The sequence below is a fragment of the Acomys minous genome (assembly GCF_964271855.1).
Source record: "Acomys minous genome assembly, chromosome: 12".
NCBI classification, from domain to species: domain Eukaryota; kingdom Metazoa; phylum Chordata; class Mammalia; order Rodentia; family Muridae; genus Acomys; species Acomys minous.
In genome coordinates, this window is record NC_140493.1 from 3054648 (window position 1) to 3067843 (window position 13196).

Below are 13196 nucleotides of genomic sequence, written 5' to 3' on the forward strand. Positions count from 1 at the left end.
TACTGCTCACGAGGTGTCCCTGCAGTAGAGCCACTTTTAAAACTCACTTAAGTAATTTTGCCTTCGTCGCTAACGTGTTCTTTTCTTTTCTTTATCCCAGGGGCAGATTTACTGAAACTAACTAGAGATGATGTGATCCAAATCTGCGGCCCTGCAGATGGAATCAGACTTTTCAATGCACTGAAAGGCAGGTGTGTAAGGTAGCCAGTGAGAATACATTTCAAATGATATTCACTCGGGAATTTCTCACAGTCTTCTGCACAAATAAATATGTCTTGTCAAAACATTTTTATTTTGAGACAGGGTTTCTCTGTGTAGCCTTGGCTGTCCTAGACTTACTCTGTAGACCAGACTGGCCTCGAACTCATAGTGATCCTCCTGCCTCTGCCTCCCAAGTGCTGGGATTAAAGGTGTGCGCCATCACTGCCCGTGAAAACATTAAAAAAAAAAATTTACCATGGGCCTGTGAGGTCAGAGGGTAAAGACGCAGGTAGAAGAAAAGGGCTGACTCTCTCAGAAGGTGTTCCTTGACCTTCACCCTCTGCGTGTGCACTGTTACACGCCCCTCATGTACACCCTCTGCGTGTGCACTGTTACATGCCCCTCACGTACACCCTCTGCGTGTGCACTGTTACACGCCCCTCATGTACACATAGACATTCATATGTGCATATACACACACAGATTAAACTCAAGTGGCAAGAACCTTTTCCAGATGAGCCATCTTGCCCACCATATATTAGTTTTAAAATAACATTTCTAGAACCTGACCCTTATAGAAAGGGTGACTGTTGCATTTTAACTATTCCTGGCCATTACTCTAAGCTCACAAACTCAAGTGTGCAGGAGGTACATGGTCTAGAGATCAGTAAGAAACCTTGGGAGAGCGAGAACCCTGACTGCCAGGTCTACGCTAGCCACGGTGGTCTCGTCCCCTCTCTCCCTGCTCCTCTTCTGCCCTTCCTCCTTAGTGCTGAGAACAGAACCCCAGGCTTTACGCTCGCCAGGCCAGCAGTCTGCTGCTGACCCCCAGCTATAGCCACACATCTGACTTTGCAGGGACAGCCTGAGTTTAGAATTGGCATGAGCAACAAAGAGGTTTCATCTTTGCTCTGACCTATGCGCAGGGGTTCAGCTCACCTCCTCCCTGTGCGTGGTCACCGTGGAGAACACGGTAAAGCTGACAGCTCCTTTCTTCTCCAATAGGATGGTGCGTCCCAGGCTAACCATTTATGTCTGCCAGGAGTCGCTGCAGTTGAGGGAGCAGCAGCAGCAGCAGCAGCAACAGCAGCAGCCACAACAGAAGCAGGAAGATGGAGACTCAAATGGTACTTTCTTCGGTAGGTCGTTCTGGGCAGAGCAGGACAGGAAGAAGGAGAAGCCGTGACTTGCGGGCAGGATTGATGGGAGTTTGGACCAGTTCAGCGTCAGAGCTCTAGCAGCAGTGCCAGGTCCTCACGTCTGTGCCACATGCTAGTCCCAGTGCTTCTTTCACAGGCTTGCATTCTTTTTTTTTTCCCTTTAAAGATTTTATTTATTTTATATGAGTGCTCTATCTGCCTATTCACCTGCAGGCCAGAAGTGGACATCAGGTCACATTACAGATGGTTGTGAGCCACGGTGTGGTTGCTGGGAATTGAACTCAAGGCTCTGGAAGAGCAGACAGTGCTCCTAACCACTGAGCCATCTCTCCAGCCCACAGACTTGGATTCTTAAGACGAGTAATGTGCGTGTGCTGGAGAGCTTCTCCAGTGTTAGAAAGGAAATGGCCAGGGTTGTCGAGAAAGTTCTAGTTCATATAGGGAAACAGTAACTGAGGCAGGATCTGAAGCTGGGGTGGGGGTGTGGGGGTTGTGAGTCTCTAGAAATGAGCAGGAAGCCTGCAGGTGCAGGTGACCTTTGACCTCCTCACTGACTGCTGTATTTTTTTTTGCAGTGTACCATGCTATCTATCTAGAAGAACTGACAGCTGTTGAATTAACAGAAAAAATTGCTCAGCTTTTCAGCATTTCTCCTCAGCAGATCAGCCAGATTTACAAGCAAGGGCCAACAGGAATCCACGTGCTCATCAGCGATGAGGTCAGTGCTCAGTGTCATAGCGTGCTAGGGCACGTGACACGACCAAGGTAGCCCTCCAGAGCCGAGTTTGTTTTCTACGGAGGCTCAGCTTTTTATTTTAATTCCTTTGAAGAGATATGGTCTTGTTTTCTTGACCTGCCTGACATGAACTTGGGGGTTTACGTGATCCTCCTGCCTTAACATCCTGCTGGGTAGCTGGGACTATGGCATGAGTCACTATGTCTGACTTGGATTTTCTTGTTTGCTTACCTCCTAATTTTTAAAATTAGGTATAAAGTTGGGGGTGGTTGTATACCCCTGTAGCCCCAGCACAAAGAGAAGTGTGGAGGCAAGGATATCATGAGTTAAAGTTCATCTTTGACTACATAGTAAGTTCAAGGCCCACTTGGCCTTGGTGAGATGGTGTCAAAAAAAAAGCAAAAACTGGAGAGGGAAAGGTGACTCAGCAGTTGGGAGCATTTGCTACACCAGAGTGAAATTCCAGCACCCTCAGATGTGGTCCTCCACATGCTGTAAAGATGGACATGGTCCCCCACATGCCTGTAAAGATGGACGTGGTCCCCACATGCTGTAGAGATGGATGTGGTCCTCCACATGCTGTAAAGATGGACATGGTCCCCCACATGCTGTAGAGATGGACGTGGTCCCCCACATGCTGTAAAGATGGACATGGTCCCCCACATGTTGTAGAGATGGACGTGGTCCCCCACATGTTGTAGAGATGGACGTGGTCCCCCACATGTTGTAGAGATGGATGTGGTCCCCACATGCCTGTAAAGATGGACATGGTCCCCCACATGCCTGTAAAGATGGACGTGGTCCCCCACATGCCTGTAAAGATGGACGTGGTCCCCACATGCCTGTAAAGATGGACGTGGTCCCCCACATACTATATAGATGGGCGTGGTCCCCCACATACTATATAGATGACGTGGTCCCCACATGACTGTAAAGATGGACGTGGTCCCCCACATGCTATAAAGATGGATGTGGTCCCCCACATATTATATAGATGGGCGTGGTCCCCCACATACTATATGGATGGACGTGGTCCCCACATGCCTGTAAAGATGGACGTGGTCCCCACATGCCTGTAAAGATGGACGTGGTCCCCCACATGCCTGTAAGGATGGATGTGGTCCCCCACATAGTATATAGATGGACGTGGTCCCCCACATGCCTGTGGCCCAGCACAGGAGCATCACTGGAGCTTGCACTCTGCCAGCCTACCTTGCATCTTCTTGTTCTTCCTTGAAGCAATTTTTTTTTAGCCAAATAGATAACTTGCATCAATAATAGTTGAAAACATTTCTTCTGGGTAGCATCATCATTACTCTTACAGAGGGGATCAAAAATGATAAGTTAGTATTTATGAAACATTGAACATTACTCTTACAGAGGGGATCAAAAATGATAAGTTAGTATTTATGAAACATTGAAGCATAGCATGGAATCACCCAGTCCCTTTGCCCGTGCTAGCACATGGCTAGTTAATCTGTAGTTGAGTGCTGCCCCCTAGCTGTGAAAACAGCACAGGAGTCAGCGTCAGTTCTGGCCTGCTTGCTGCCTCTGGATGCAGGTACTGTATGTGGATCCTGATTTCTCAGTTGATGGATAGGGATGGAGAGGGCTTTGCTATAACAGTATCATTGGATTTATTTTTGTTTTTGTTTTTAACTCCTAAGTTATATACCAAAAATTACATAATGATGTTGGGTCAAGTCATCTATCTTTTAACAGTTGTGATTTGGTCACTCTTGAGTTAGACACCCTGCCACTAATGTGTGGTGTATTTTCGTTATTAGCTCCATCTTTGTAGTTCTACTGTGGCACTGAGACATTTCTGCCTCAGATGGGGCACCTCAGGAGAGGCCAGCCTGCTTTATGGTGCTACGGCTGGAACATGGAGCCTGTTCGCTGATTCTTTTCCCGATCCACGTGTGCCCAGACCCGGTTTGAACCTGCTGCCCCTCTCCTCCTCTCTGCCTGTCTCTTAAGTGCAAGGGCCGGTCTCCTCCTCCCATGGAGGGTTGATTAGAAACACAGTAGTCCAAGTGGAGTCTTCCCCCCTCCCCCTTCCTGAATCCCAGGCCCAGGATGGCTCCACCCACTCTATCTCAAGGTTAATCTCAGGGAGTGTCCCCCAAGACTGCTTTCACCTGTGACAAAGCTTACAATCCTTCCCACATATATCTATAAAATTTCATAAGGAAACATCATATATAATTTTCACCAATAGACTTAAAAATATTGAGAGGCTTTTGTAAATTAGAAAGAGCTGGGTGTGGTGGCACACCTTTAATCCCAGCACTCAGAAGGCAGAGGCAGGTGATCTCTTGAGTTTGAGGCCAGCCTGGCCTACAAAGTAAAACCAGGACAGCCAGGGCTACACAGAGAAACCCTGTCTCAAGAAAGAGGGGGTGGGGGAGGAAGGAAGAAAACACATGATTCAACAGAAAATTTTGAAACTCTCATTTATGTGACCTGCAAACCCTCTCCTATAAACAACCCTCTGGGGTAAAGGAAGACAAAAAGTGTCTTTATTTGCTTCTGTCTTTGAAGTGCTGGGGCTTGAGCCCTTGGAACCCCTCTTGAGGGGTTGCTTCTCTTTGGTGTCAGGTTTAAAGACAGAATCTGGACAGAGGCTGGGAAAATGCTTGTTGGTTTAGAGCACTCGTGTCTCTGTGAGGAGCTGACGCAGTATGCAGTGCCCGCGCTTGCTCACGAGCCACTGCAGCTCTAGCTCCGGGGGCTCGGTACCTTTTCTGACCTCTGCAGGCACCAGGCATACATGTGACACGTAGTCAGGCAAAACAAGTCTTTAAAAAGAGGAAAGACTCCAACTCCTTTGGTCACGCTCCCCAAACTCCTCTAAGGTGGCCACCATTAGCTGATGGGGCAGCCATTGCCCTGCGTTGATTATGGGATATTCTTTGCCTTCCTTCAGGGTTGTAGAGCAGAAAGTGGCCTAATCTGAGCTGGAAATTAAGTGCATTTTTTGTCTGTGTGCATTTATTTTTTTACCATAACTTGTTCAGTGCCATTTTTCCAAAATGCTTTGTTTCTTCTGCTGTTGTTTTAGAAGGCTCTAGTAAAGCTATGTTAGTTTAAATACGGACAAGTTTTATAAAATTAGGATTTATTTTGAAAAATTCTTGAATTTATTTCAGATATTGCCAATACCTTCCAGAGTAAGCAATATTACAGTACTATTCAGAGTTGGTTCTTCTGGCTTACTGAGCTTTATGGACTAAGCTAGCTAGAGCTGCACTGTCCTCTTACAGTGGGCACCAGCTTAGTTGTAAGCATAAAATCTTACATGTACTTCTGCACAGTGTCATGAAAAGCTTCATATTCAGAGTAAACTACACACCCAGGGTTTTCATCAGCAAACTGTGTTGCTCTTTTCAGATGGTGCAGAACTTTCAGGAGGAAGCCTGCTTTATTCTGGACACAATGGAAGGTAAAGACCAGTGAGACATACTCTAACAGGGCCCTCCTCTGTTTATGTGGGGGTGGGGGGCTATCTCAGGACAACCTGCAACCTCTTCTACGTTTGTGGGGGAGTGGGCTATCACAGGACAACCTGCAACCTCCTCTATCTGTGTGTGTGTGTGTGTGTTGGGAGTAGGCTATCACAGGACAACCTGCAGCCTCCTCTGTCTGTGTGTGTGTGTTGGGAGTGGGCTATCACAGGACATCTGGCAGAGTTGGCTCTGTCCTTCCACCATGTGGGTTCTGGGAAACAAATTCAGGTTACTAGGTTTACCCCATTGAATCTTACTGCTAGCCCAAAATAAATATCTTTCTAAGAATGTGTGTGTGTGTGTGTGTGTGTGTGTGTGTGTGTGTGTGTGTGTGTGTCTCCAGAGGACAGCCTCAAGTGTTGTTACTTAGGCACTATCCACCTTTTATGAATTTATTTTTCCTACTTAAATATAAAGATATTAAAATTAGATTTAAGTGTTTTATTTTTATGTGTATGGCTGTTTTGCCTACATATCATAGTGCCCCAGAGGCCAGAAAAGGGCCTCAGATCCCCTGGACCAGAGTTAGAGATGTTATGACTACAACTGCTGGGAACTGGACTGTGGTCCTCGACAGGAGCAGCCAGTGCTCTTAGCCACTGAGAAATCTCTCCAGACCCCACCTTTTAAAAAAATATATTTTGTGTTTTGGTGTGGTATATGTGTACACGTATGTATACCTGCACATATATAACATGTACCATGTTCAAGCCGGAGACTGAAGGCAGTCAGAACTGGGGTTAACTGCTGTGAAGCCTCCATGTGGGTGCTGGGAACCGAACCCAGGTCCCCTACAAGAACAGCAAGTGCTCTTAACCACTGAGCCATCTCTCCAGCCCTGCTGGGTTTTTTGTTTTGTTTTATTTTGTTTTGCTGGGTTTTGTTTGCTTGGTTGGTTTGGGTTTTGATTGGTTGGTTGGTTTGGGTGGGTTTATGAGACAAGCTGTCACTGGGCTACAGCCTGACTAGGCTGGGCTGGCGGCCAGTGAGACTCAGTTTCCACCACCTGCCTTACTGTGCCAGCTCCAATGAGGGGCGGTTAGACATTTGTTCTGGTAATCAAGGTGAGGACTTTACCCAGCTGCCAGCGTAAGGAATTTTAAAGGTCTGCGCCCCACACACACTGGGGTGTTTAACTTGGCCTTAATTTGCTTAGCATACACAAGGCCTTGAGACTGAGTGCAATTCCACAACAACAACAACAACGTCTTTAATGTTTTACCTTTTCTTAGGCAAAATATAGAGACCCTCTTTTTGATGTGGCCTCTATGAAATGCGGGCTGGCTTCAGACTAGCAAAAACACCTCAGCCTCCCACGAGCTCGCCATTTCCAGGGACATATGTCCCCTCTGAGGAGATGGCAAAGTGTCACTGTTGGACATCTTTCTTTGTGAAGTGGCTTCTTGATGTTATCAGAAGAAAGCACCGCGGGCAGCTCTACCATTCTCTTACGTCTTCTGTTAGCCAACGAGGAAATCCAGGTTGCTTTCACACATATTTATTAGTTTACAGTGAGGTCCTGTCCTGATAGGCCCAGTGTAAGGGGAAAATGCTAAAAGTCAGTAATGTTTAACCCCAGCACGCAGGAGGCAGTGGCAGGGAGAGCGCTGTGAGCTTGAGGCTAGCCTCAGCTACATAGCCAGCTCCAGGACAGCCAAGGCTACACAGACCCTGTGGCCAAAAAAAAAAAAAAATCATGACGCCTCTGTCCTGCCTGCTCTGCCTCCTGTTTGCCGGTTTGTGCCACCACACCATTCCCTCTCACAAGATGGCTTCCCCTTCCTGCTTTAAAGGAGGCTAAAGATCTCCCCTCTCTCTGTCCTCTTCACAGCAGAGGCCAGTGATAGCTATCACGTCATTCTGAAGTAGGAGGAGTGCTCCACACTGGCTGCTGCTGCTGCCTGCACCTCCTGACGACTGCAGATGGAAGGTCTTCAGGAGCCTGGCTCGTCAGACTGTCGGGGGTACTGTGCCGGGCTCTGAAGAACCCAGGCAGCACCCTGTGTTGGGCCCTGTTGAATACCAGGAACAGCTCCCGTCAATAGGGGTGTGTAGAGAGCACAGTGATAACAGGAGTGGTGTGGTGTTTAGTGGGAGGACGTTTAATTTTGTGATATAGAGCTCATGACATTTTTCTAATATAAAAGTGAACGTCTGTGTTCATAAAAGTAAGTCACAAACCTTCTGTATCCGGCGTACTACTCTCCTCTCTGCTGTGCTCACAACTCACACCCTCGTCAGTGACCAGAAACACGGGGTTTTCCCACTACTTTTTCTTTTGAGACAGGGTCTCATGTTCTTGACTTTCAAGAGCTGGGGTTACAAGCATATGCCACCTCGCCTGGTTCTGCAGTGCTGGGCTCAACCCCGAGCCTCCTGTGCGCTTGCTCAGCAAGCACTCCTCCGCTGAGCTCCAGCTGGCCCTGCCCCCTATGTCAGACAGCCTCAGGACCTGTAACACCGCTGTGGCGGATTGTGGTTGGAGTAAGGTCTGTTGGGGTAGAAGGAATGATAAATCCTGTAGAAGGGTTATATTGTTTTCCTCCCCTCAGTACATCCGTGACAACTGGGGGACAGTGAACCAATTGAGGGTAAGGAAGTGAGGTGCGGTGGTGACGTAGCTTGCTGGGGACAGGCAGTTGGCAGGCAGTGGCGCTCTTGGCCCCTGTCTGATACTACCGAATGCCACCCTTTGTTGCCTGTGCTCAGCGTCATTGCTTACTGGGACTGTGCTGGGAACTGATGGATAAGCCACTGAAAGAGGGACAACATACCTAAATAATGACGGTCAACCTACAAAACCAAACACGCACCTTAGTGTCACGCTGACCTCAGGCGCAGAACTGGAGGTAAAAGAATCAAGACTGTCTCTAACTCCAGAGCGCCTTGTTCCTGAGTGCTGTCCTCAGGCTGTTTAAATAAATGAGTTAGCACAGCCCTGCTCTTCCTCCCCTGCTCCTCCTCCCTGCTCCTCCTCCCCTGCTCCTCCCTCCCTGCTCCTCCTCCCCTGCTCCTCCTCCCCTGCTCTTCCCTCCCTGCTCCTCCCTCCCTGCTCCTCCTCCCCTGCTCCTCCCCTGCTCCTCCCTGCCCTGCTCCTCCTCCCTGCTCCTCCTCCCCTGCTCCTCCCTCCCTGCTCCTCCTCCCCTGCTCCTCCTCCCCTGCTCCTCCTCCCTGCTCCTCCTCCCCTGCTCCTCCCTCCCTGCTCCTCCTCCCCTGCTCCTCCTCCCTGCTCCTCCTCTCCTGCTCCTCCTCCCTGCTCCTCCTCCCCTGCTCCTCCCTCCCTGCTCCTCCCTCCCTGCTCCTCCTCCCCTGCTCCTCCTCCCTGCTCCTCCCTCCCTGCTCCTCCCTCCCCTGCTCCTCCTCCCTGCTCCTCCTCCCCTGCTCCTCCCTCCCTGCTCCTCCTCCCCTGCTCCTCCTCCCCTGCTCCTCCCTCCCTGCTCCTCCTCCCCTGCTCCTCCTCCCCTGCTCCTCCCTCCCTGCTCCTCCTCCCCTGCTCCTCCCTCCCCTGCTCCTCCCTCCCTGCTCCTCCTTCCCTGCTCCTCCTCCCCTGCTCCTCCCTCCCCTGACTTATTTTGGTATAGTTTGTTTTTTTATGTAAACTTTACAAAAAAATTTTTTTCTTCAGTCAAGCTCATACTGTGTTTATGCCCTGCCTTCCAGATGACTCTATGTCTCGGTGCGTGTGCAGAATTTTAAAGCACTGTAGGTCTTCTTTTTTCATATGTATAGTTTTGTTTGTTTGTTTGTTTTTCCAGACAGGGTTTCTCTGTGTAGTGTTGACTGTCCTGGAACTTGCTCTGTAGACCAGGCTGGCGTTGAACTCAGAGCTCCATCTTCCAAGTACTGGGTTTATAGGCAGGTACCCCCACTGTCAGGCCACATGTAAAGTTGTTTTGTTTTTTGTGGGTTTTTTGTTTTTAGAGACAGAGTTTCTCTGTGTAGCCTTGGCTGTCTTGGACTTGCTTTGTAGACCAGGCTGGCCTCAAACTCACAGTGATCCACCTGCCTCTGCTTCCCAAGTGCTGGGATTATAGGTGTGCGCCATCACACCCGGCTCCACATGTAAAGTTTTATCCAGAAATTGCTCACATTTTATTGAGATGAGCAAAGAATGTTAAAATATTCTGTATTGAATTTGAATGTATGTGTGTTTTTTTTTAAATATTTGATAAAACTTAGGGTTTTTTTATATATAGTTTTTTTTGTTGTTGTTCATTAAAATCAACCTATAATGTGGCTTCTAATTTCTTTGGTTTGAAACAAGTTTAAAACCTTGAAACCTGAGAATTACTCACACTAATGGGAGCAACTTGATATGTCAGACCAGAGTCCTTGTCCACTGCATGATTACACAGTGTCCCATACTGAGGTGCCCTTTCTAGCTGTGGTACCTTCCAGGGAGTGGCTCCCAGTCAGTTCACCCAGCCTGTCCTCAGCTGCTGGCTGCCGCCCCATCCCACGGTTGGCAAATGAGAGGGTAAACTAGGAAGGTGACTTCTGTTTTGTTCTGTGAGACAAGATCTTCTTGCTCTGGCTGGCTTAGCGCTTGATAGACAGCCCAGGCTGGTCCTGAACTTGTGCCTCAGCCTTATACATGCTGAGATTAAAGATATTTGACACCATTCCTGGCCTTGAATAGGGTGACTTAAGGTTCCTTCCAAAAGCATGCATCTCTGATTCTTGTGAAGTACAAATGATGCATATAATTCTATTAACATATTGGTTATAAACTATATGTCCTAGAGGGCTGGAGAGATGGCTCAGAGGTTAAGAACACTGGCTCTTCCAGAAGACCTGGGTTTAATTCCCAGCAAACACATGATGGCTCACAACCATCTAACTCCAGTTGTAGGGGATCTGACACTGTCTTCTGGTCTCCAAGGGCATCGGGCATACATAGACATACACCCATACACATAAAGTAATAAAAAGTTTTATTTTAAATTGAAATTATGTGTCACCGGGCATGGTGGTGTGTGCCTTTAATCCCCGTACTCAGGAGACAAGGCAGGCTGTGAGTTTGAGGACAGACTGGCTTACAAAGCCAGTCCAGGACAGCCAAGGATTTATGGAGAAACCCTGACTCCAAAGAAACCAAACCAAACCAAACCAAAACAAAAACCTGAAAAAGAAAAAAAAATATTTCCTAATTTTTACTTGAAATTACTTTTTATTGGAGTAGTCCTTAAAAATTACAAAAGTGAACTTATATACCATTGTGTTTTATATTTGGTTTGGTTTGGTTTGTGGTACTTCAAGACAGGGCTTCTCTGTGTAACAGCCCTGGCCACCTTGGAACTCAGCCTTGTAGACTAGTCTGGCCTTGAACTCACAGAGTGCAGGACTTAAAAGCGTGTGCCACCACCGCCTGGCTTGTTTTTGTTTTTAAGGCTAGGCTAGCCTGGGACTCCAGTTTAGACTGGATGGCTCAGATCTTTAAAGTCACCAGCATCTCCCTTCCCGAGGCGTTGGCTGTGCCTGTGCTGTGTGACTGACAAGGCTTAGTGATAGGTCATGGTGATTATTTGCAAAATATGTATCCTATTACTGACCTTTAGATGAAAACTTAGCCTTTCCATTGTGAAAGTAAAATTTTAAATTATTATAAATATAGATGATAAAGGATATAACTCTTTTATTCCCAGTGACTGTGGGTATGGTGTTTTACTCCTGTGGTCTCAGCGCTCAGAAAACTGAGGCAGGAGGCTGCCTTAATCTCCCCTGCGCGGCCCCCCCCCCCCCGCCCTTTTTTTAAATTGCCACAACAAAACACCCTGACCAAGACAACTTGTAAGAGAGACTTTAATTTGGGCTCATGACTGCAGAGGGTTACAGTGCATGGCCGACCCGTCACGGAGCATAGGGCCAGGCAGCAGATGTGGGGCCAGCCATAGTGGAGAGCTTTCATCTGACCACAAGCAGGAAGCAGAGAGAGAGCTAACTGGAAACAGAGACCTCAAAACCTATCCCCAGTGACACAGCACCTCCAACAAGGCCAGACCTCCTGGTCTTCCCCAGACAGTTCCACCAACTGGGGACCAAAGGTTTTTTTCTCATTCAAACTACCACAGAGACCTTGTCACAAACATTTTTTTAAAAAATCACAAAAAAATTCCTCAACAGATTTATTCACATACATAAGTCTCAGAAACTCATTCTAATGACACATGACTTAGTTCTAGAATTTAACATTTTTAATATCACCGGGCAGTGATGGCGCATGCCCTTAATCCCAGCCCTGGCAAGGCAGAGGCAGGCGGATCTCTTTGAGTCCAGGACAGCCACGACTACATAGAGAAACCCGGCCCGGGAGAAAAAAAAAATGGTATTATTGGGAGATAAAAAGGAGAAGAGGGTCATTAAGACTCGTAAGAATTACTAGGCGCTGTCTCAGCGTCACTATTGCTGTGATGAAACACCATGGCCAAAAGCAGCTTGGAGAGGAAAGGGTTTATTCAGCTTACACTTCCATGGCAGTGTTCATCACTGAGGGAAGTCCATACAGGAACTCAATCAGGAGCTGACGCAGAGGCCATGGAGGGCGCCGCCCACTGGCTTGCTCAGCCTGCTTTCTAACAGAGCCCTGGACCACCAGCCCAGGGGTGGCCCCACCCACGGTGGGCTGGGCCCTCCCCATCAATCACTAAGATTGACTACGATCGTATGGAAGCAGTTTATTTTTAGCTTGTGTCCAGTTGACATAAAACTATCTAGAACAGTGATTGGTGCACTGATTGTCAGTAATAACGATGTTTTCCCACGACTGCAGGGCTGGCTCAGTGGGGAAGGCACATGCACTCCTTCAGCAGCCACGTGGTGCCCTCAGCTGCCCTCACTCCCGTTCTGGGAAGCCTGACTCCTTCCTCAGGCTTGGAGAAGGGGTCCAGCGGCTAACAGTGCCTGCAGAGGACGAGGGTTTGGCTTCTAGCGCTCATGTGGCACACCACAAGCATCTCTAACTGCAATGCTACGGAATCGGATGCCCTCTCTGACCTCTGCGTGTGCGCTTACATATGCTGGCAGTCCCACAAACATAAAAATCTTTTAAAACAATTGTTTGCTGAGACAGGTGCGGTGGCGCACACCTTAATCCCACCACACTCAGGGAAGCAGAGTCAAGTGGATCGCTGTGAGTTTGAGGCCAGCCTGATCCACGAATTGAGTCCAGGACAGCCAGGGTTACACAGAGAAACCCTGTGTCGAAAAAGAAAGAAAGAAAGAAAAAAATCAAAACCATCTTGAGCTACAAAACAAAAACTGTGTATGTGTGGGTGAAGTATGTAAACTCTCTAATATGAAGACGTTTGTGTTGGCTTGAGTTTTTAGTCTATTTTATTGGGGTTCCTTCTACCTCTACCTCCCGTCTCCACCCTAATCTCTTCCAGCCAGGTAGGAGAGAAAGGTTAGGCGGCAAAGGAGCAGCGAATGTCTCTTTAGGCTACTTCCTGTTGGTCAGGGTCCTAGGGCTCCTTGGGGCAAGTCCAGTCTTCATAGTCAGGATATCGCCAACTTGTTCTCCTCAAACCACAACGAAGGCAACCAGGAGCAGCAGCCCTCTTCTTCCTCAGAGCGCCCCTGCCCCTCCGACCA

General features: G+C 48.1%; 1 protein-coding gene across 4 annotated transcripts in view; it reads left to right on the forward strand.

The window, feature by feature from the left end:
- TFCP2 (transcription factor CP2) overlaps positions 1-8548 on the forward strand; it is a 50451-nt gene extending 41903 nt beyond the window's left edge. The window contains exons 11-15 of one of the 4 annotated variants that reach the window (XM_084751494.1): positions 101-191; positions 1207-1340; positions 1937-2079; positions 5491-5542; positions 7438-8547. In XM_084751494.1, coding sequence (XP_084607620.1) covers positions 101-191; positions 1207-1340; positions 1937-2079; positions 5491-5542; positions 7438-7475 — 458 coding nt within the window. In that variant the 3' untranslated portion in view covers positions 7476-8547. Of the gene's footprint in view, positions 1-100; positions 192-1206; positions 1341-1936; positions 2080-5490; positions 5543-7437 lie in introns of all 4 variants that reach the window. The other 3 variants (XM_084751495.1, XM_084751493.1, XM_084751492.1) reach the window with 3 other exon arrangements.
- The last annotated feature ends 4648 nt before the right edge of the window (positions 8549-13196 follow it).